This window comes from Papilio xuthus, unplaced genomic scaffold (genome assembly GCF_000836235.2).
Source record: "Papilio xuthus unplaced genomic scaffold, Pxut_1.1 DF827870.1, whole genome shotgun sequence".
Classification (NCBI taxonomy): domain Eukaryota; kingdom Metazoa; phylum Arthropoda; class Insecta; order Lepidoptera; family Papilionidae; genus Papilio; species Papilio xuthus.
In genome coordinates, this window is record NW_013530779.1 from 1,650,685 (window position 1) to 1,675,968 (window position 25,284).

At 32.1% G+C, this 25,284-nt stretch overlaps 1 protein-coding gene and 2 long non-coding RNA genes across 3 annotated transcripts in view; 1 reads left to right on the forward strand and 2 right to left on the reverse strand.

The window, feature by feature from the left end:
* The window catches only part of LOC106115276 (uncharacterized), a 26,437-nt gene extending 13,093 nt beyond the window's left edge, over positions 1-13,344 (reverse strand). Inside the window, exon 1 of the long non-coding RNA XR_001227746.1 lies at positions 13,180-13,344. This is a non-coding gene — a long non-coding RNA (uncharacterized LOC106115276). The remainder of the gene's footprint in view (positions 1-13,179) is intronic.
* A 918-nt stretch (positions 13,345-14,262) lies between these two features.
* On the reverse strand, positions 14,263-20,399 carry LOC106115275 (uridine phosphorylase 1). The gene is made up of 8 exons (XM_013308616.1): positions 20,300-20,399; positions 19,073-19,190; positions 17,744-17,867; positions 17,440-17,592; positions 16,607-16,792; positions 16,013-16,151; positions 15,396-15,589; positions 14,263-14,412 (listed from the first exon to the last, which is right to left on the reverse strand). Exons 2-8 carry the CDS (start codon positions 19,174-19,176, stop codon positions 14,314-14,316), a joined length of 999 nt encoding a protein of 332 aa, XP_013164070.1. The 5' UTR covers positions 19,177-19,190; positions 20,300-20,399; the 3' UTR covers positions 14,263-14,313.
* Positions 20,400-22,597: 2,198 nt separating this feature from the next.
* LOC106115250 (uncharacterized) lies at positions 22,598-24,112 on the forward strand. The gene is made up of 3 exons (XR_001227744.1): positions 22,598-22,730; positions 22,844-22,931; positions 23,907-24,112. It is a non-coding gene; the product is annotated as an uncharacterized LOC106115250 (long non-coding RNA).
* Positions 24,113-25,284: the final 1,172 nt, after the last annotated feature.

Consider the following 25,284-nt stretch of genomic DNA (forward strand, 5'->3'; position numbering starts at 1 on the left):
GAAGAAGCAGAAGAAGAAGCAGAAGAAGAAGCAGACGAAGAAGCAGAAGAAGAAGCAGAAGAAGAAGCAGAAGAAGAAGCAGAAGAAGAAGCAGAAGAAGAAGCAGAAGAAGAAGCAGAAGAAGAAGAAGAAGCAGAAGAAGAAGAAGTTGTGCGAGAATCGCACCGTTGTGGAATACCAGTCATCCAGGTGAGGATGGAAGCTGACGGTCTGTCTTGTCGTCCGATGACGCAACTCAGCGGCAGGAGTCGTTCCAAACAATTCTTCGGAACACTAGTAATATTACAGGAAATCAACAATTTATTAAAATTAGCGACAAATCACTTATGTTGACAATTGTTACGTATAAGGAGAATATTTCCGCATGGACGATTACGTAGGCTGGCTCTCTGGGCGAGGGCGTTAATGTATAGCCATGTTGTAGGTAGATCGTCAACGTTGTTAGCTATTTTTAAATTTTATTCTTAAATTATTATTATTTTAATTAAAAGACTAAATAAGTAGCCTATATTAGTAAATATAGCCATTGAGGCGTTTCGAAGAGACTTTATAACAAACAGTCATCCAAATCCGTCCATCAAAACTTTCGCATTTATAATATTAGTAAGATTACTTTTATTTCGATTTTTTAAAAGGTTGTCTAACATAAAATATCTGTAAATTAACATCGTTGTCTAGCCTATTTTTTGCTGAATGCGTATGTTAATACAGATGGTTGGATGGATGTTTGTTTGAAGGTCTAGAGACCTTCAAACAAACATCCATCCAATGAAATATGAATTCTAGAGAACGGCTGGACGAATTTCGAAGAAATTCGGCAAACATATAGAACATAGTTTGGAAGAACACATAGGCTACCAATTATGTTTTTTTTTTAATTCCGTGCCGACGGAATCGCGGGCGATTGCTAGTTATATAATAATTTTCATCGTATAAATCGGAAGCGGATTTTGCTTGTCTATGTCTTTAATTAAAACATAAAGTAAACGTTTAATGGTAACAAGACTCGTTCAACAGGCCCTTTGTTTGGCAAACTTCCAGAATATTCTGTCAGCTTTTACTATCCAAAACGTTAAATGTTAAACGACCACAACGCTAACTAGCTTATCAACATCATTTGCCAAAACCTTTTTTTTTTATTCACATTATTAAGATATTTTTATTAATGAAGGAATAAATATAAGTCAATAAGGACAGAAAGGTATTAAAACTTTCAACTCTAATATAACACATAAATTTACTTTCATTACGCGGTAAACAAAAATATTTGCAAAATTATACGAAAAAGCATTTCGTCTCATCTCTCAAATAAATAAATTCCAGCTTAATACCTTAACGCGTTGAGAACAAGTCTTGACCGACAGACGGACTGATGAACTTATAAGAGTTCTGTTTTTACCTTTCGAAGTACGGAACCCTAAAAAGAGACTTACTATCAATTAAAATATGTATTGTTAGGAAGAAAATCTAGAAATGAGCCAGTTTATTGACTCAACACTAGCCTTACTAAAATGTCGCCGTTTATGTCCCCTCACAATTCATTCTGACACTGGACTTTGTAAAGAAAGCACGTCAATCGCGCTCAGTGCTTCTAACTAATAAGATCTAAAAGTATTGACCCGTAAGTCAATCGAATAATATTAACCTATTCCATTCAATCACAAATTTGTATACGACATTCGTATTAAAAATACAAAAGGCCTGTTTACAAAAGGTAATAAGAACAGTAAAATGGCGACCATTCAAAGCCCTATCGTTACTTTAACGTCCAGTATAATTGCGAAAGCTCTGTTTAGCCGCCGCGGAGATTGTTAGGAAAATAAATATAGGATTACTTGAGCCACAGACCGAATGTCTTGTTCTGATAACATTCAATAGCAAGACTATTGTGTCAGAATACTACTTAGGAAAGATTCTATTTTCTGATAAGTAGTAGTTAATTAGGAACAAAGTAGTGATAAATTAAACGTGTTAGTGATTTAATGTAATTTAATATTTCTCATACACGATGGAATTAAATAAAGTAAATTTATCCATACTCACAAATGTATCCTCAATAATCAATTATTAAGCTTGAAAAAACACTTTTTCTGTTGTACGTCTGTGCTTTTACACGACAGTTTTTACTTTTTATATTGGGAGTCATTGAGTCACAAAATCATCATCTTCCTTCACTTGTCTTACTCTATGTGGGCGCATGCCACTTCTAAAGGGTCTATTATGGATATTTGCGTGACTATTGCGTGAAAATATTCGTAATGTCATCGACAAAATTCGTATGATATTTGTTGTTGTATTTTTCGTCCGGTAGGGGCGCTGCACAGATTCTAATACAAATTGTGTCGACGATATTCCAAAAACGTTCTCAGGAATATTCTTGTTACGCTTCCAAATCAATCTATCATTTGTTATTTCAGTTGCCTCTTGTTCGATCCCAAAATACTCAGTATCTAAAACTTATATTTTTCGACAAACACAAAATAGTTTTGTGACAAAACTCATGAGACGAATCTTTGGTATTCAAATGTAACGTGATACGTGACTATCACTTTATCTACAACATAAATATCGATCCACGATTCGAAACAGTTATTCCTTCATTGGTAAAACAGACAAACACTTCGATATAAACTTTCAGTCACGCGTCTATTCGCTAAAATATTTTCAATAAGAAAAAATATAACTTTCTTCCATCGAAAAGTTTTCCGGGTTATTGAATTATTTCACTGTCTAAATCTTTTTTCTTTTTATAAAAAAATAACCAAATTATACACAGTATGTAACAAAATCGAATAAAAAACCACAACTCAATTTTTAGATTCAACTAGATATCGCCCGCGACTCCGTCCGCGCGGTATTAAAAATAGATGTTGGCCGATTCTAAGATCTACTCAATATGCTCACAAAATTTCATGAGAATCGGTCAAGCCGTTTCGGAGGAGTATGGAAACGAAAATTGTGACACGAGAATTTTATATATAAGATTTAAGTTTGTTACCTAAAGAATGTGTAACACGAAAAAACAAACCTTACCCAGAGACGTTAAATGCCCATAAAGCCGTTCCTTACTGTAGATTTAGTGTAAAACACATTAGGAGCTTGTCCTAGTATCCGTTTGACAACTGCTATAGTAACTTGATAGCTTTTTATTTAAAAATAGAATTTTATCAATGGGTAACTTTTGTCAAACGTCAAAAGCTGACTTTTACAAACTTTTAATTTCCTTTTAACTTTACACATCAATTAATACAAAGTTTTATAAAGTTAAAAGGAAGTCAATTGAAACCGGAGAATTGTTTTGTGGACTTTTCAGTTAGGCTTTAGTTACTTACTAATAATTTCGAATCTTTGTATTACTAGCCACAATATTACTAGCTGTAGCCCGTGATTTTGGATGCATGGATAGTTTATTTTTATACACATTTTTTTTTAAATTCTTGATTACTACAACATCAACTATCTTGATTAATTTCTCCCACCCATATCTTTCAGCGGTACATGTTTTTACCTTTCTATTTTTAGTAAGAAATTCCGACACTGTACCGGTATCGGCGCAACACTAGCCTTACTAAAATGTCACCGTTTATGTCCCCTCATTATTTGACAATTGACACTAATCATTCTGACAATTGACTTAGTAACGAAAGCGCGTCATTCACGCCAAATGATTCTAACTAATAATGTCTAAATAAATACCTGTACTCAAAGAGTATAATAAGTATACTATAGAAAGAGGGGCAACTCGCACGAAGTCGTGGATCCACGGCGATTGTGGCGCTCCATGCGTATAATCGCTGAACTATTTTTTTTTTTTGGTACCTATATACGTAGGCACGCTTATTTAGCTCACTATAATAATAACTAATAAGTGGGAATCTAAAAAATAAACTTAAAATTGACATTAAATCAATGTTCAAAAATAATATACCCACTTATGTAGTTATTAATATAGTGAGCCGATATCAAGTAGCCTTCTATGAAATACCTCTATTAAAATGATCCTATTATTATTGGGGAAATAAAAACAAAATATTTTTATATTTTTGTACATTATTTATTATATTTCTACATAACTTAATTTTAAATCTATGCAAGTACATATACATCAATGACTTTCAAGATATCGGCTCAATATTTTAATTTTTAATATATATATTTGAAAATTACATTTACGGTAATAAATAGTATAGCGCGGTCACAAAAGAATGCATACCCTGTAATTAAAACCAAACCCCAAAATATTTTCAGTCATATGCAAGCTGGCAACTGGCAATTTGTAGTTATTTGCGAGTTTAAACACTCTGAACATGTTCTCTTACAACATAGGCAAGCAAATTTTTCTTTACAATAAAAAATTACAAATAAAAAAATATATTTTTTACATATACACACATGGACCCACCTACTAATTTCAGACACATCAGTTTATGGCTCTATAATTCCAGTGATTGGCACACATTTTCTGAACATCACTGACCGTCTCTCAGGAAGGGGGAAACCGTGTATATGTGCACCTACAACAAACAAACAGAATGTGATTTCCTATCAAGTATAGGAACTGATATGTAAAATGTATTAGAAGTAGGGCACCATTCAATATGATAACCGGAAAGGATAAATCACTGTGGTGCTAAAAACTACACCAAAATACGAAAATATTTAAATGTTTAAATGAGTCTGACGTATGGGAAAAACATGAAATTTTTTATTGAATTGTAACTTACCATAATCAGTCCATCTAAAACACAGTTGCGTACAGCGTCATTTTTCACGAAAACACATTTTAATTAAAAACAAAATGAATGAAACAACATTTAACTAAGAATACAAGAACAGAAATAGAAATACGAAACAACGTAGCGGTTTGATGACACATGAATGTCTCGATGACACAAAGTAGAGATGAAATGATGTTTACCAAGATTTAAAAGATGGCGCCACTTTCCATACAAATCGTCCTTCTTCTAAGTTTCCACCCCCTGCCTGTACTGTTTAACTAAATAAAAAAACTATTTTTTCTTTCTGCTCCGATTTAAACAGCTGAAAGCTTTTCCTTAAAAATTATGTTAAAAAATTCTCATCTGGTCTTTCTCTTTGTATCTGAATTGCAAATGTGATTCATCGTATCGGAAACAAATGAATAATTAAACGAAGCAGACAGGTAATTATGTAAGCATCGGTTGAACTCCAAAATAAATATACAAGCTACAGGATGTTTATAAAGACAATATTTATATTAGAAATTTTTATCTTATAAATAAGTTCACTGTTTATGTTAAATGAATTTAAATTGTTTCATTTTATAATAAAAATGTATTTATTTTGGATGATTATTTATTTGAATTTTAGGATATTTTATAGACTTAAAATTTTGTGTATTCACAAACCGAAGCGTTATATATATTAATAGCTTAGTTCTAAGGGTACCGGCTACTTGTCGGTTGACGGATTCAAATCCGATATTCATTGTCGTTCGTGTTAAATAAATATTACTAAAACATTTCAATAATCCACTGATATCTTAGAAAATAATAGTGTAATGTTAGCATAATATTAATCTTTTTTAAGACAAAGGTCAAATTACTAAAATCCATCTGAAGCAAATTTACAAGCCTTTTTAAAAGCATTCTTTACTGAACATTTTACGTAAGTAAAAACAACAAACAGTATTTAGGATGAAATTTAAAGAGCTAATTACTTGTACCATTAATTTTCTTTTAAACATTTTCGACAATTACATCCTTTACTTAAGTATAAAACCTAATCTTTGTTTTACTACTATTAAATGTCACATTTTAAAATGATATTATAATAATATTATTCGTATTTATATTTACAAGTTCATGGCTTACAGTGTGAAAGAGGATATGCGTAAGAATGGAGTGAACTCCTTGTGATTCCTTGTGATGTATGGAAGAGTAGTACATACTATGAACATCCTATGTATAGGAAAGGGCAAGGTAATATTATGAACGTATGATTTATACAGTTTTGTGTTGCAAACTCAAGAAATGCATTTGAAACTAACATCGCATATAGTTGACAGACTGGTTTAAATGCATCCCAACTTTTAGACATTATTAGTAAGAATCCTTTGGCGCGAATGACGCGCTTTCATTACCAAGTGTCAGATGGATTAGTGAGGGGACATAAACGTTAATATTTTAATAAGGCTAGTGTTGCGCCAATGCACCGGTACACTGTCAGATTTTCTTCCTAACACAACTTACTCTTAATGGATTAAATAATTGTAAAATATTATTATTTTCCTTATTTAAATCGTGGTTTTGTAAAATCGTTAATAATTTTTATTTTACCGTCACTAGCAACTCTTGAATAGTCAAGGTCAATTAAAATATAAATAACAAAGAAATGTTTCAGTCAAAACGTTTTCCATTCAAACGAACTACTTCATGATAGTTAAAAGTATAAAGAACTTTCTATATTTAGATTATGAATTAAAAAAATATAGCTTTTACATTTAATAAAAAGCATCTGAAGATTGATGACCTAGTCAACGTTGCGGGAGTGTACTGGATGCGGGCGGCACAGGACCGGGCATTGTGGCAATCAATGGGGGAGGCCTACATCCAGCAGTGGATAAATCTAGACTGATTATGATGATGATGATGATTTCAAGATTTGAGACTCCGTGAGACTCCGTCCGCGTGATATTAAAAAAAACTTAATAAGTATGTGTTCTTCCAGACTATTTTCTAAATCTGTGCCAAACAAACATCCATCCATCCATCCAAACATTCACATTTATAATATTAGTAAGATTAATCTATTAAAATAACACAATTTATTGTACTTTCGATGAAATCCTTTCAGCCAAAGTATCTATAACAAAAACAATAAGAAGAAAAAGAAAACCTACTTAATATACATTAAAATAAAAACATAATTATATTATTATATTATAAAATTCCTTATGACTTTTTATAATGTTAAGAATGGCAAAACAACCATTAATACTTGAGCTCTGTATTATGTTACTGTAAACAATGTTTTTTGCGATACATATATGTACCTTATTATAATAAAAACATTAAAATTTGCTTCCATTTTAATGAGATACGACACAAATGTGAACAAGAGTAAGGTCTTTGTTATAAATTATTATATTTAGTTCAAATGTATGTAGTTACATCATTAACATAATTATGCTTTTTTAATTAATTATATATATATATATATATATATACTAGCTGTCGCCCGCGACTTCGTCTGCGTGTTTGTCTAAAAAATAAAAAATAAAATTTAGGGGTGGACTAACCTTAACATTTAGGGGGATGAAAAATAGATGTTGGCCGATTGTCAGACCTGCTCAATATGCTCACAAAATTTCATGAGAATCGGTCAAGCCGTTTCGGAGGAGTATGGGAACGAAAATTGTGACACGAGAATTTTATATATAAGACTAGCTGTCGCCCGCGACTCCGTCCGCGCGGGATTAAAAATAGATGTTGGCCGATTGTCAGACCTGCTCAATATGCTCACAAAATTTCATGAGAATCGGTTAGTTACTCTATTTATAACTCAAGAACGGCTTCACCGATATGGCTGAAAATTGGTGAGGAGGTAGTTTAGAGCCACGGACATAGGATACTATTTATTCATTTTTTTTCGAATTTATGCCTTGAAAATGCTCCTTTTTATTTAACTTACTAATATTATAAATGCGAATGTTTAGATTGATATGATATGGATGGATGGATGGGTGGACTACAATAATTAAGTTTTTTTATATATCCACGTGGACGGAGTCGCGGGCGACAGCTAGTTTTATATAGATGTTGAAACCTCAGGGATATTGTAGCTTCTGAAACGACAAAACTAATATAGCAATTGCATTGATTAATGCTCGGTTTGAGTCGTGAATGCCAAATATTTGATCAATCATGTTGGTCAAATGTTTAACAAGTAACTAGATTGGATGGAGAAGGTTCATTTAGATTTTGGGCAAAAAAGTAACAGTGGCTACTTTTATTAAAGTACAATTAAATAGATTCAGTACTCCAGTAAAAAAAGTGTTAAAAGGTAGAGTTTAAAGTTAAAAAAGCTAGAGTACTACTCCTCAAATAAATATAAGTTGTTTTAAACCAACCTTACGTAACTTATGTAATTTCACATAATGTAATTATATTGTAGTATGGAAATTGAAGAGAGAATAAACATTGTAAGGTCATTGTCCTCAATATTTTGGCAAGAAAAGGCTATAAAAGATAAATCTGGGATAGCATTTTGACGAGATATTTACGTAATATAGTTTTTATATAAATACTTTTTGCAATATGACATTGTTAGAGCTGTTTTTTTTTCGTTAAAGTAATGTCGTTGACATGTAATAAAATAACATGACATGAAAATTCTCTTTCAACTTAGTTGCGGCAAAAAAATCCTGGCAACTATTCCTTTTAATAATTTTAAACATTTCTTTGAATAAGAGAAACTGTTCCATGAGTTCACGGGTGATCCGATGATCAAGGGAAATAGAAATTCATTCATATATAACTAGCAGTTGTCCGCGATTTCCGCACGGAATTAGAAAATCCAGTAATATAGTATGTGTCATCAACCTGCCCTTACCCCTATTGAGGAGGAGTAGGACATACTGTGTCGACCACAGTATGTCCTACTCCTCCATACATCTCTATCAGCCGTCATATCCGAATCTAACTCTTCCTACGCATATCCTCTTTCACACAGTCATTCCATACTTTTTTTTGGTCTTCCTCTACATTTGTAGCCGTCCACATTCAATCTAATTACTTTTTTGCTTATATCATCATCATCCCTCCGCATAACATGTCCAAACCACGCTAATATACTATGTGTATAGAGATAAATTCAGGATTTTTAAAATTAAATATAACTGTTAGACTTGACTGTATTATTCTTGTCTCTTTTTTTAAAAAGAGAATGTAAGGGATGACAATTTATATAAAATGCTCGTGTCACAATGTTAGTTAACATACTCTTCCGAAATGGCTTGATCGGTTTTTAAGAAATGATTGTGCATACTGTCGCGTGAATGCAGTCGCGGGCGACAGCTAGTATTTCTTTAGATTAATATAAAAGTACCACCGATGTAAACTTCAACGGTATAGCTAAAAATAAATTGTTAATTTTTTGTTTAAATAAGTGAATTCTGTTTATTTCTAAGTAACCACAACCCCAGTCAGGTTGAGTATATATTTAAGTATAGCCCTTTAACTACATACCTAATTCAACTCCCCTGCTATTCCCACGACCCTCTTTATTACACTTTCCAGCATTGTTCCCGACATTGTTACATTTTTATTAAACTTTAGAATTTCAACTTTAACTCTTTTGTAATAAAATTCAATTTTACTTGACACGATGTGTGTCCTTAGTAAAACGACATGAATGTTAATCGTAACTCTCATTATGTCTTAAGTCTTTTAGAAATGTACTTTTTGAATACCAATGCATCACTTGAGGTCCATTGTATCACGTTAATTTGGATGCGATAAAAAATATTTGAATTTATACCCTAAAGATATGTAGCGAATTTTACTTAATTACAATGGGCAGCTATCACTTCGCTATTTTAGCGAATATAGGTCGCATATTTGCTACATTACACATAAAAAAATCGAATATACTCGTACTGTGTTTATTAAATTTTCTTTTTTTTTCTTAAATATTATCAGATTTCTGTTAATCTTATTGTCATACTAATATTATAAATACGAATGTATAGATGTATTTAAGGTATCTGTAGAATGGCTTCATGGATCTTGCTGATATTTGGCATAGATGTAGAACATAATCTGGAAGAACATATAGGCTACTAATTAAGGTTCTTTTTAATTCCGCGCAGGCGGAGTCGCGGTCGAAAGTTAGTTTACTAATATTTTTATACCATTCTAAGCTCTAACTTTTTGCTATTATAACTTTTGGTGTCTCGTTTTAAAGGTTTATTCATTTCCATCGATTAACAGGATAAGTAATGCTTACCAAGCAGGATAACTGAGGCTTATCCGACAGGAAACGGATCCGGACAAACCGGATTATGTAATGCCGTTTGTAGCATTAATTGAAGCCGGTTTTTTTGTCTGCCCTTTTGTGTATTTTTACAATCTAACTAGCGTTGACATATAAATGAAAAACTTAGTTATGTACCTGTAAAAACTAGTTATTATATATTCGAATTAAGACAAGCAAGAACTGGATAATTGTGAAACCTCTATAAGCCAGAGTCATAGTTCAGTCCCGACCACCTCTAGTGGTCCACTTCTATAAGCGAGAAACTCAGGTTAAAGAGAAAACTCTATAAGCGAGACAAATATCGCCGTCCATTTACCGCTGTACTCTTGGTTCGATTTCATATGTTTGAAATCATTACTAATCGACCCTGAATCCTTGTCCTAGGTCCTTGGAATGTCTATTTTGGTATGTTTTTTTTTAATTTTGTTCTTTTTCCTCGTTTTATCCAGAAAGAGTTACTTTATATCAGTGACCATCATTATTTATGACACTTATAATCTAAATATATACGAAATAGCACAAAAAATCAATACAATAAGAGTTAGAAACTATAATACAACAGACAATTTAAATTACCACAAACATCTACATATATAAAAGAAAGTAGTGTTAGTTACACTATTTATAACTCAAGAACGGCTTTACCGATATGGCTGAAAATTAGTGAGGAGGTAGCTTAGAGCCAGGAGACGGACATAGGATACTATTTATTCAACTTTTTTTTTCGAATTTATGCCTTGAAGAACTGCTTTTTATTTAACTTATCTATATATTAAGTTTTTTTATATATCCACGAGTACGGAGTCGCGGGCGATAGCTAGTTTAAATATAAAATACCATGGTAACAACCGATTCAACAATAAATTACCACAAACTTCCCAAACTTCGATAGAGTCAATGAATATTAATTTTTAAAACATAATACGCAGTTAGTCGACATTCATTGCTAAATCAAACGCAAACCCACAACATAACGATCAAAGTAAAGGATCTGTTGGTACTTTGATGTTGGAATACCGCAGAAATAAATATTGAATTCATAAAAGGGATTGTTGTTAATAGTATTATACAACTTCTTTAGAACTTTACTTTTAAAACAAGTATTTTATTCTTTATTGTATTAAATGTTTGTGGCTTTAAGTGAATATCAGATTTAAAATATTTTTAACTTACACTTCAATTATTTAGAAAAGAAAATAAGATATTTTTATGATTATCACACCTCATTACAGGCATTCCTTTTTTTAGGCAATATGACAGAAGACGATTCAACCCACTATAATATTTGACTTAAAGCAACTCATATCAAAATTATATTATTAAAGTATTCATCAATAAAATATCGTCAAATATAGGGTGTTATTTTTTGGCTTAATTCAACAACCATAAATACATTTACCATTGGGCCGATTGAGTGCATAGAATCTATAGATTTAATTGAGCTAATGAGAAATAAAATTATAATAGGCCGATTGATCGGTAAACCGATCCAACGGAAAACACCCAAATTTAATAGAAATATATACGTTAATGCCTAACCTTTATAAATTAAATCTTACAGTAACGGAACCAGTAACATAGCTGTAACAAATCTTTTGCCGTCAGTGGTGAGTTTAAGCCGATTGTAAATTTGGAACACCATTTATTTTAGGACTGGCACTTAGAATGACTGTCGTAATTTATATTTATTTAGAAGATGATCAATTGAAATAGTTATTAATTATAGAATTAAAGCAAGATTTAATATGATTTCTACATTACTTAATTGTTCGACTCTAGGACCATTGCTTATTTTGGTCATTTGATTTTTTTTATTTATTTAAAACTGATGAACTGACTGATGATGATCATTTAGAAGGTGATAGATGCATTTTATATTCTTGAGTAATTAAAATAATTGAAAGATAGATTGAAAGATAGAGTTTAGCCGTTAGTTGTGCAAGATAAAACTTTGCTTAGTATAGTACTTAAAAAAACAAATGAACAATTTTAAAAACAAAGAGTGATTGTTGTGCCTTTATCGTATGACCTGATTTTAAGGATAGATTAAACGCCCAATTAAATATGTAGGTATATTTAAGGAAGTTTTAGCGTGTTTATAATGTAGGAAATTGCGTGATAGCGAATACTTGAAACTTTTGATTTAGAATAATCATAATTTTCGTGCCCCACGCGGAACAATAAATTGCTGGGTCCTATGCAAGAGGCCATAACTCATTTTTAAATAAAATTAATTTATGTACTTTTCGTATTTTGCTGAAATAACATTTTTGTAATACAGAAATCAAAATCATGAGATTTTGAATGTAACCATTAGAACTTATGATAATTTTTCTTATTAGCCTTCAACGTAGACTATCATTGCGCTCGTAAAAAATCGCATTTTTTGAGTTACGATTATATTCGTAGGAGCCTCGAAATACGGCAAAATTCGTTGTAAATTAAATATACATTAAAATTCAAAGCGAGCTTGTAAACTACCAGCACGCTCCAAATATTAATATTATTCCATTTTTCTGGATGTATATTGCCATAGTAATTTTTGCTTAAAGAGTCAATAAATTACAATTAATTATTACAGTTAGAAATGAATGGGTTTAGGTTTAAAAGATTTGTTTCTACATCAAAATGTTTTTAAGACCAATGTTAATTGAAAGATACTTAATTTGCAACGTTACTTGTGAAAAAAAATATTGTCAAATCTATATATATAAAAGAAAGTCGTGTTACACTATTTATAACTCAAAAACAGCTTTATCGATATGGTTGAAAATTAGTGAGGAGGTAGCTAGCATGGAGACGGACATAGGATACTATTCATTCATTTTTTTTATTTATGCCTTGAAGAGCTGCTATTTATTTAACTTACTAATATTAAGCTTTTTTATATATCCACGCAGACAGAGTCGCGGGCGACAGTTAGTAAGTTATAAAAATTTGTTCAGTAGAAATGCATTAAAATATAAAAATGACATCTAATTAATTCACCTTATAATCGTATAATTAAAATACAACGAATTCATTTTATATTATATATCTACAGATTATTTTACAGATAATAGTAATGAATAGAAATAAGGGTACTATAACCCACATTTCATCTCATGAGATTAAGAGGTTAAAAATGTACCACATAAAATTTTACCTACATATTAAACTTACCAATCATTGCTCGTTACAGAAACATATTCTGAACACATTTAAACACACCACCGTACACTAATAAATTACAGTAAAACTCAAAAAAAATCTCACCATAAAAACGGCTAATCTCACGCGATTAGCAGAAACATGCACTATACTCCACAAAAATAGTATATTACTCTGTTATTTTTATACGAAATAACACAATTTTATTATAATTAAATATAACCACATTTTTTAGATAAAACTAAACGAGTTTTAATAAAGAAAAATGACTATTTCATAACAATAGGTTACTTCCGTAGCGGCGTAGACGTTCGCCCTCTACGACGCGCCGCTACGAACTGACGTAGCATGTATTTGGAGGGAAATGTTTTGCGCATTCAACCCCTGGAGTCTGGGTAATGTGAAGTCGAACGGACAAATGCAAAATTAAAAATTAATTTTGTTTAATAAAACGTGAACAATTTGAAAATATACGCAAAAGATTTTTCAAGTTTGTACACACTTTTTTTAGGCATGAGTCATATACTTTGTGGTTTTGCACGTTGTTTTAAAACTTTACTTTCAAAATATATGAACATACTAGCTGTCGCCCGGGAATCCGTCCGCGGGGTATAAGAAAAACTCAATTAGTAGCCTATGTGTTGTTTCAGACTGTGTTCTACATCGATATCAAATTTCAGCGAGATCCATGCAGCCGTTATTGAGATATCTTCAAACAAACATCCATCTATCCATCCACTTAAACATGCGTATTTATAATATTAGCAACAGTAATATACTAAAATAATTATTACTAATTACAAATACTTACTTATTAAATTCTTATTAGTAATTCACTAAAATACTGATTACTAAAAAAAAATAATTCGTTTTTTTCTTTCGATGTACGGAACCCTGATAAATGAAATGCAAATCAAAAAGAAAAAATTTCATTATGTTTTTTAGATTTTATTTTGTTACTCATCTTTAATATTTATTTTATGATATAAGGTAAATTATCATAATTCATTTATTAAATTGAATTATTTGAAGATAGAAATAAGGCGCTTTTCCTAGAATAAAATTGAACGTATCGTTAAATAATAAAAAAAATTAGACAAAAAATGTTTTATTTTTCGATTTTTATAAATTGTTTCAAATATTTATTCATTGAATATTGTTCTCGTAATACTTGGCGATGTATCTTCCGACTAGAATCATAGGACGTTCTTGAAATTTTAACAGTAACTCCTTGTCTGGTGTTACCTGAAAATAAAAATATGTCTTAGATGTAACTAACTTAAAAATAATGTAAAATGAACATCACTTATCACATTGGTGTGGTTAAAATATTTTTATGAGACACTGACCACGATTCTAATACATCTTAGTAAATATATTCTTTAATAAAATATTATCCTTATATACTGTTAGGAAGAAAATCCGACATTGTGCCGGTGTACTGGCACAACACTAGCCTTACTAAAATGTCGACGTTTATGTCCCCTCAATAATCATTCTGACACTTGACTTTGTAATGAAAGCGCGCCATTCGCGCCAATGGATTCTAACTAATTTTAGACATTATCATTTGGCGCGAATGACGTGCTTTCGTTACAAAGTTCACTGTCAGATGTGATGGGACATAAACGTCGACATTTTAGTAAGACTAGTGTTGTGCCAGTACACGGACACCGTGTCGGATTTTCTTTCTAACTATAATAATATGTAAAAATACTTATCCTTTAAGTAAGCATTTCTTAACTACCCTTTCAGTAAGTTGTAAGTTCTATAGCATATCGCATCCCTAACAAAGTAACGACTGAACTGCGCCTGTGCTCAGAAAATTTATTACTTCGAAACATCTGCTGTTGATTTATTAGTGTTCTTAAAAGAGATAAATGTAGAACACTGCTATCGAGTTACGAGTCGTGTCAACGAATATCTTACCAGTATTATAAATGCGAATGTTTAGATAGATGGATGGATGCTTCTTTGAAAGTATGTCCAGAACAGTTGTATGGATCTCGACAAAATTTTTCATACATATAGAACATAGTCGGAAAGAACACATAGGCATAATAAAAAATAAAAACATAATAATTATATTTCTTTTTTATACCGCTAGGACGGAGTCGCGGGCGACAGCTAATTACTAATAAAAAATTATAGGTCATCAAAAACTTAAAGATATTAAGCACTGTATTTTTAAAGTAACTATTTACCTTTTACAAATTGCATAATTTTACCTGATCACCATTCAACCTGTCCAGTATAGTAACACAGACATCCGCAGCGCGAACTCCTGCTTCTCTAGTCATCGCAGCGAAGGCAGTAGCCTCCATCTCGATATTTTTCACGCCCAGCGCTGACAGCCTGTGGAGGAATGCCAACTTGTCTTCCTCTTTGTAGTCACAGAACGGTCCGTCTAACCGCGCTTGTCCTGTTACATACAAAATTATACTATCGAAGAGTTAATCTTAATTTTTGCCGCCCGTTGCCAACCATCCTATCGAAGAGTTTGTCTTGTTAATATTACTTACGAAATGATTTTTTAACTTGAGTCAGTCAACTTTGTATAACATATAAATAAACTACGAAACATTTTATTAAAATATTAGACTTGTGTCATACACGGTTATGTTTTCGTATAGTTTTGTATATGAAAACATAACCGTGGATTTACACTGTCGTAACATATGTCTAATCAGCAGCACACGTCCCCATTGAGGACGTTCGAGCGTACCCTAAGTTAAGAATAACTGTGGCTGGAGCCAATGACTAATTTGTCTGTCATTCTCTCTGAAAAAATCAAAGATAATATGTTTTTGAATCTGTTTTTATTCTGGAATCTCATATATGTTACCTCTATAGAAATCATCGGCAGCCATTGTTCCTCCACTGTACGTGTTGAATCCATCTCCTTCAGTCACCATAGACTCGAGTTCTTGTATCAACCGTTTATCGAATACGGAAGGTAACTTGCGAATTTCACCTAAAACTGGCTGGAAATTTCCATACAGTAAAGATCAGTTTCGGCGTCAGTTATTTTTATAAAAAGAATAATGTTTAACATTTCTCGTTTTTATGAATATAATTAAATTTAGATTGTTACTATGTTTTCTAATCTTAATATTATTAAATGCGAATGTTTAGATGGATGGATGTTTCTTTGAAGGTATATCTAGCACGGCTGAATGGATCGGGTAAAGAAAATTAGATATACTCGTACATATAGAACATAGTCTGAAAGAACACATAGCCTACTAATCAAGTTTTTATTAAATTCCTCGGACGTAATCGAAAGCGATAGCTAGTGTAAAAGAAAACAAATATTATTTTCTTCTGGTTTCAGAATAACATGAGGATCATCAGATTTTGTAAGAAAAACAGTTGAAGACAGATCTACAATGCAGAAAATTGTATGTATACTTATATCTTTTTAAATACTATAACTTACAAGGTCATATGTCTTCTCTAAAATACCATTTAGACCCCAAGACGATATGACGATGGAACCAGGTGGTATTTTCAGACCTCCACTCGTTCCTATTCTGAAGATTATAGGATTCTTCGCTTTTGCGTAGTACAGTACTTTTAATATTTCTTGTAGGAGTATAGTCATTGAAGATATACCAATACCATGCTGGAACCAACATGTTTTGTTAAATTAAACTTCAAATTAAAATATTCAAATCGCTCAATAAGCGATCAAACATTATGACAAATATTATTTATTTATTTATTAACTTTTAATGCTATCATAATACATAAAAAAAAGACAATTAACTAATTTACAAAGTAAGGGCGGCCTTATCGCTACAAGCGATCTCTTCCAGGCAACCCATATTACGTGTTTGTCAAATTATTTGATAGTTTTACTTGACGCTTTTATCTATCTTATTACCTATATCAAAAATTGAAGATTTCTGTGCCTCTCGGAAAATATGCGGTACCTACATGGGGATTGGTAATTGCATAAAAACATCACATGACTGCTCCAGTACGAAAATGACCTTGCAACAAGATTTTTTAACTTGACAGGAGGGCGTTAGTGAGCTGTCATAATTTAACTTCACTTATGCCCACCAGGGTCAAATATCCTTGTCGGTCTATAAACAAAGGAAAGTCAAATTCGATGTGTGGTGGGCATAATGAAAAATTCACTTTTTAAATTATTTAGTGAAAAAAATGGGTATCTTAGACGGAGTGTTTTACTTAATTTTAAGTATTAGAAAAATAGCAGTTTGTTTATGGTTCTTTGTTTTATGAATAAAAACAAAGTATACTTACGTTAACTGAAATGATCGGGCCAACTTTATACATTGCATATCTATGCGAGTGTTTGCTCAGATTTTTTGCTTCGAAATCTTTTATATTTAACACTTTAGCCATATGTTTAGCGAATTCCTTCATACGATATTTGGTACCACCCATGCATACAAACTGCAATTAAAAAAGTTACACATAAAAAAATATAAAACTACCTTCTTTGATTGAGGAAAGGCGTGCTGAGCTATTAAAAAAAATCTTTTACTATGAACTATGGAACAATGAAGGACTACTAGAAATTAAAATCAAATTATATTATACGTACTTTGACATCTCCAAACATAGCCTTTAAGTCGTAACTGGCTGTATCAAGTCCGAGATGATAGATAAAGTCCTGATGCAGTTTCGACAGATTTTCATTTGTGAGACGAATCGATCCGTCTTCATTTCTAAAAAAAAAATACAGTTACATAACCACAAAAATATACTGTACAGAAGTAATACAGTACCAAATTCCACAATAAACTTTTTTTTTTAATTTTGATTAAAAATAAATATTTTTTCAAAATCATCTCTTTTTTGATGGTTTGCGTATGCGCATTCCTTTTACAAATGTATTTTAAATCTTATTTGGAATGTTTTGTTTGATTTCTTATCTTACTTTTTTAAAACCCGTATTATAAAAGCGAATGTTTGAATGGATAGATGTTTATTTGAAGGTATCTCCAGAACGGCTGAACGGATCTCGACGAAATTTGCCATACATATAGAACATAGGATCTGGAAGAATACAGACTACTAATTAAGTTTTTTTTAATTCCGCGCAAACGGAGTCGCGGGCGATCGCTGGTTTCCGATAAAAGCACTGAATTGCTTTTACCTTTTTTGTCACAATATACACTTTACTTGATTGACTTTAGCTGTCGCTTGTCAGTGAATTGGCCAATCTTATTACTTTGGCAAACATTTGCTGAAACTGATTGAACAAATATTTGACGATCTCGACTCTATAGTCTGATAGTTCAAGTTAACGTAGAGAAATCAACCTTGCATGCACTTTGAACATATGTAGGTGAATCGTATTATTTGTTAAGTAATTCCATATTTTGGAGCTTAGTGTTAACCTTATTTGGCGTATAAATTAAGTCGCATTATTTTATACGTTTAAGAACCTTAAGTAAATTGATTTAATATACAAACATAGTTAATATATATAAGATGTTATAAAATAATAAAAAACTTAGAAAACCAATAAATAATGTGATCAAAGTCAAGTACTTTGTATAGAAAGCTACGAAGTTTTCATTTTAAATATTTGTTTTCTTCATAATGTATTTTTATGCAAAAGTTTGAATTGATAAAAATTTATTATAATAACACGTTCGCTGCCATGTCGGACTATATGTCCGACAAGCTAATATTTCAATCAGGCTTTGTCGGACTATGTATCCGACAAGCCATACTTCAATTTAACACCTCGCTATGGCTTGTCGGACGCTTTTTAATCGAATTGTTGTATACAGTGTGATCCGCAAGGCCCCATAAAACTTATAAACAGTTTTTCAGTCAATTTTTTCTGGAATGATTTTTCGAAAAACGAACGCCAGCAGCTAACGTGTTAATATGGTTATTTATGGTACATATAGTGACTTACTTTGGATATTGCGCTGTTGAATTCCATTTGCTAATACAATTATCGTAATGTTGTTCCCAACCTTCTTTTGTTGGTAAAATGAAATCACAATCACACTCCTTCATCTTTACTCCAACTCCTGAAAACATTTATAATGATTAATTCCACTTATATTCTACTTAGGCACTCTCTTAGTGCTACCATACACTGACAGATTCAAACAGTTGTATTTGGTTACACGGACGCAGTTTGATATTGGCGATAAAAATCGCATACGCTATACGCCGAATGTGATTAGTTTTTTTTATATCATAAGGTGGCAAACGAGCGAGCGTCCCACTGAAATCGCTGAAATAGCGAAGTGACTGTTGCTCATAGACATACGCAATTGCATATGCCTTGCCTACCTTTAATCGACGGAGGTGAGGATGCACAGAAAGAAAATATTTTCCCTTTCCATGCATCTCATACGGAAAGTCCACTTCCACTTCCCATCCTTTCTTTATATGGAAGGGTGGGAAGTGGTACCGGGTAACCAAATAGATACCCCAAAACTTAGGGTAGGCTCCGAACCCCTCAGTAAAAACTTAAGTGAGGTGATGATGATGATTATTTGATTTTAATATTCACTTCAAAGTCGCTTCTTTTGTATTTATTTATTAAATTAATCATACAAGCGTATCATGTTGATAAGATTAAACGAAACCAATAAGCTTTTGGTATCAGTTACATTTAAACATGAGTTGAATAAAACGATAAAACTTATTTGTCTAAATAGCTATTTCCTATATATCTATCTCTTTCACACTCTATCTCTTCTCTTTTTTATTCCGATTTATTTTTCAACCCACGATCGCTTTATTGGAAGTCTGTGTAATTAACCATTAGGCTATTCCTTTTAATGTATTTCTATTTATATAATACTAAGAAATATTTGTTTCCATCTTGGGCCCCTTAACAATTCGTTTAACCTTTGGCAGATATTTTAACATTGTAACCTCGACAATGTGTCATTTATTGTCAAGGTCATTACCAAATTGCTACTGCGTAAGTCGCAAATTATAACATAAGTCTTCGTACACGCACAATATAAAATAGAATAAAATAAAGAATATATTGTTAAAGAATTCTCTTTCCTTGTTCAGTCCCTTAGCGCATTAAAACACTGTAAGTTACAAATATAAACATTTACGGAATATCTCGAACTTTAAATTGCCAATAATTATTATATAAATAGCTATTACATACCTTATTTTATATCACTAATAAAATCGTCACAAAAAACAACAATTAAAAAAAACAATAATTTCTAACCACACTAGAATACTAATAAAAAATAATTCACAACTTTTATAAACAAAGAAACAATATTTGTAATTGCAGTTAATTTTATTTAAAAAAAATCACTATAAACAATGATACAAGAAGTTTTAAAATATATATTTAAACTTGTATTGACGAATAAAAAAACAGTGTCTGTAAATTAATAATTTTAATTTAACAAAAACAAGCACAACAACCGATGTTCTATTGAACACTGCGAGATTACATCATCTAGAACGCATACCAAAGCTAGTTTCACACTAGGACGGGACTGCGAGGTAGAACAGTACGACAGCGCGGTACCGCTATTGTTTGTCTACAAATCCCGGAGAGAATAACATTTGATTAAAAGGACAAATATGTATGTAGCCCACGATAACATTCTATCAAGTCTGTTTTACCAAACTTTGACGATTCTTCTACCACCAGAGGAGCTAAACAAAGTGCATTCGATTCGAAGCGATTCCATAACAAACTTCAAAAATGTTTAGAACTGACAATAACTTTCGATAAGTCACGTGATTGTCGCGGCTCAGTTCCATACAGTTTTATAATTCGTTATGAAATCGCTTCAGAACGAATGCACTTTCTAATAACTCCGCGGTATCGTTAATCGAATATTACTTCGTCTACAGCTTCAGCGCGTGACTGTGTGTTATTATATTAGTAGTACTGCACTGTTACTGCTCTATTATTCTACCCATGTGTGAAAATTGCATAAATGATAAATTCTAGCTGCGTTTATTAGGTTCACTGTCATACTACAGTAACGTCAGCTAAACAAATCAATTCTTTATTTATTTTATGATATAAAAATGTTATTTTATAAACAACAAAATATCGTTTTATAACAAATATCATTAGATATCTATTAGGCTATAACTTGTTATACGTTAGTAATATTAACATACATAGTATGGTCAAATTGGCCATGACTATAGAGAGAGGTGTCTATTTGTGAAGGCCATTTATATCAAACTAGCTGTCACCCGCGACTTCGTACGCGCGGGATTATAAAATAGATGTTGGCCGATTCTGCGACCTACTCAATATGCTCACAAAATTTCATGAGAATCGGTCAAGCCGTTTCGGAGGAGTATGAGAACGAAAATTGTGACACGAGAATTTTATATATAAGATATAATTAAGTACTGTTCGCAATAATTTCGAAGAAATCCAATTAAACTGACCTTTTATTGCGTCACGTAGTCACTTCGTTTGGTAGACATTTGTAATGATAACATAACTTAATAAGGTTATCATTAATTAAAATAAAAACGTGATTTGTTTAATGTTAGTTAATTTTACGAAATAATTCAATGTAATGATGACTAATAGAAAAAATGCATACAAAAAACATGTTTTTACTTAAGACAATATGCCTTGTACCTATGATTATTTTGTCAATGAAAGCCTACGTTTAAATAACAACGTGTATATAACTACAACGACCATAATCTCTACCTATAGGTTTCACTCTCTACTCTTTATCCTATCTGTCCTGTCTCTATATTATATCTTTCTCTACTCTACCTATAGGTTACACGCGTGAGTTATGTTTTACTTGTCAGAGCGAACTTTTGTCTCTATGACGATTATTTATCTTTATATTTCTTATTTAATCTTTGACATATTGATAATTATTATAATGAACATTAATATGATAGGCTTTTGTTTATATTAGCGAGAAGCGTCCGTAAAGCCGCGTATGTTCCGGATAATCTCCGGAACGGTTGGACCGTTGTGTCGGGACTTGGACGGGATGGTCGCTGATTGAAGCAGGCATATTCTTTGTTAAATTCTGCGCTAACGAAGTCGCGGGTGACATCTACTAATTATTATACTTGATTCTTGTTTCATGACTCTCTTTTTAAATATCGTTATAATTTTATACAAATGAAAAGAAATTTAATAAGACTAAAATGTCATGATTTTTAATTTTTATGGTAAAGGGCACGAGCGAGCAACGGCGACCTGCCACTTGATAGGTTAGGTGCTTACGTTAACAGGTGAATTGTGAAACTTGATGCAAATTATAAAACGCTAAAATACGTTTCTTTGCTTATAGCTGATATAAGTAGCTTAAATTGAGATGTTTTATAACCTTCAGAATAATTCTTTATTTCATATTACATTAAAACCTTTCCTAGTTTCTTTTAAATTCAACTTGATGTGAAAAATAATTTTGTTATAAACAAAAGATTACCTTGACAGTGTCATTTCATTTACAAATGAAATTGAGATAGAAATGATTTTTTAAAAAAATTACTGTTTGCATTACTTTTTGGTTTTAGATTAATTTTTATTTTTATTCATTTAAAATGTCGTCAAAAGCATGTTACGAAACTATGCCACTGTGAGTTGAATTGAATATATTTAATAGCTAACTTATCTACCACAGACTTATTAATAAACACTGTCTATGTTACTCAATGATAACCTAACTTCGTACTAACTGTTTATATGCAGGTGCGTGAAATATCACGCGGCCGGCATCAAGTCCGGTCCGCGCGACGGCAACCCTCCTTCGCAGTATCCCTACCCACTCTGCTGCCAAGTACGTCATACTAGCTATGGCTCAAGGATTTACACGTCATATCCTAGTAAAGGTACGCGTCCATTGTCCCGCATCGGACAAACCGCAGGCAAGAATTAAACGGATTTGCTTTGTCTTTCGTTGCGAGCGTATCTGATAGATGCAGCGCTATGTCATAACATACAAAGCAAACTAAAATGCGTTGCAGGCCGTGCGTGCAGAGCATCTGCGCGGACAATGGACACGTACCTTGTAAGATACGGCTTGTGTATAATTTTTAATTCAATATTTTGTTTGGTATTTACTCAATCAAATATGTTTACATAATTGAGTATGTAAGCATGTAAGGTTCGTAAGAACATTTTCTTAGTCACAAAATATACCAAAATTCGTATGAGATTTATTGGTATACTTTACGCTTAATTATATTTGAAACATACTCGTAAAAACGAATTCTTTTGGTATATTTAGTTAACAATAAATTAAAAATCTATTATAACTGCTGTCGCCCCCAACTCCGTCCGCGCGGAATTAAAAAGACTAGTAGGCTAATGTTAGACTATGTCCTATATGTATGCCAAATTTCAATGAGGTAGATGCAGCTACTCTGGAGATACCTTTTAACAAACATCCATCCATCCATCCATCCATCCATCTGAACATTTATAATATTAGTAAGTTTATTTTTCTTTATTCATTTATTAATCTTATTCTTAATATATTACATATCATATATAAAATAAAAAATATATTATATTATATTAAAAATAGAGCACCACCGGCTGCGGAGTCCCATGACTCAAACAACCAGTGGTCAGTGCAGAGACAGGAACCTTCTCACGATGCGTGCGGTTTCTAGGATAACTGCCTTTTGTAGCAAGCCCTTAATCCAACTGTTTATTAGTAATATTAGTAAAGTAGTAAAAGTAAGATTGTAATATTAATAAAATGGATCTTTGTTTACAAGAAAATTGATTGTAATAAATGTTTTTTCAGGCATATTGGTGTAATTCCTACAATACGTGTAATAATCCCTGTCTGCGATGGATGTGAACAAAAGCGAAATGAGCAATAAAAATATGAATTATAATCTTAAACCTTAAATGTAATTATAAAAATAGTTTGAAAATAATAACAATAAAAAGGGAAATGGAATTTTATTTATCGTTAAATAAATCAAGAGTTTGTATGTCTGTCCACAAGGCTGCGTTTGTTTTGAGCTTCCGAGTAATCTGAATGTCTGGACAGATTTAGACGAGACTGACGGGAAGGTTATGCACGTGGGCATATTGTAGGCTTCATTTTTCTTTTTTTTTTATTCTGTGCTGCGGAACTAGACAGTGCATTCACTACGAAGCGATTCCATGAGAAACTTCAAATTATAGGAGCGACAATAATTTTCGATTAGTCACGTGATTGTCGCGCGTTTTCCATAGATTTTTGTAATTCGTTATGGACTCTCTTCGAAGCACTTTGTCTAGCCTCGATAGTGATTTTCGCGGTTCGGTAGCTATTTATTATAATAAATACTAATGTTGGTAAGCTTTTGTTTCAGTTTTACTTAATTTATTATCTATATATAATAGAAAATCGTGTTAATTACACTATTTATAACTCAAGAACGGCTTTGCCGATATGGCTTAAAATTGGTGAGGAGATACCTTAGATCATGGAGACGGACATAGGATACTATTTATTCATTTTTTTTTCGAATTTATGCCTTGAGCTGCTTGTTATTTAACTTAGTAATATTATAAATGCGAATGTTTAGATGGATGTGATGTGGATGGATGGATGGGTGTTTTAAGATATCTCTAGAACGGCTGAACGGATCTCGATTAAATTTGGCATACGTATAGAACATAGTCTGAAAGAACACATAGGCTACACAAATTACATTTTTTTGTATATCTACGCGGACGGAGTCGCGGGCGACAGATAGAATAAAACCTTTTCTAGTTTTTTCTTTAAAACAGCTGTATGAGAATAATTTTATCATTATTAACTTGTCAATGTCATTTTTAGAAATTTGATTCGTGTGAATTTTAAATTTTGGTTTTAAATAAATTTTTATTTTTATACATTTAATTTCGGCAAAGAATTGTCTTGAAATTATGCCGGAGTAAGTGGAATCGTATATATATTTATACTAATTTCCTTGTACCATATACTTTAACAGTGGGGGACCCCAGCAACAACATCAGTTGCTCGAATTAGTCGGCTCAACCGCTGCAATACCACGACGTATTAATTATTATGAATAATGTTCACAAATAAATGTGTATACAGTTGGTGGCCATGTCCCGCTGCGGATCCGTACGCGCAGACTGCCGGCATCAAATCTGGCCTGCGCGACGGCAAGCCAATCGACGGA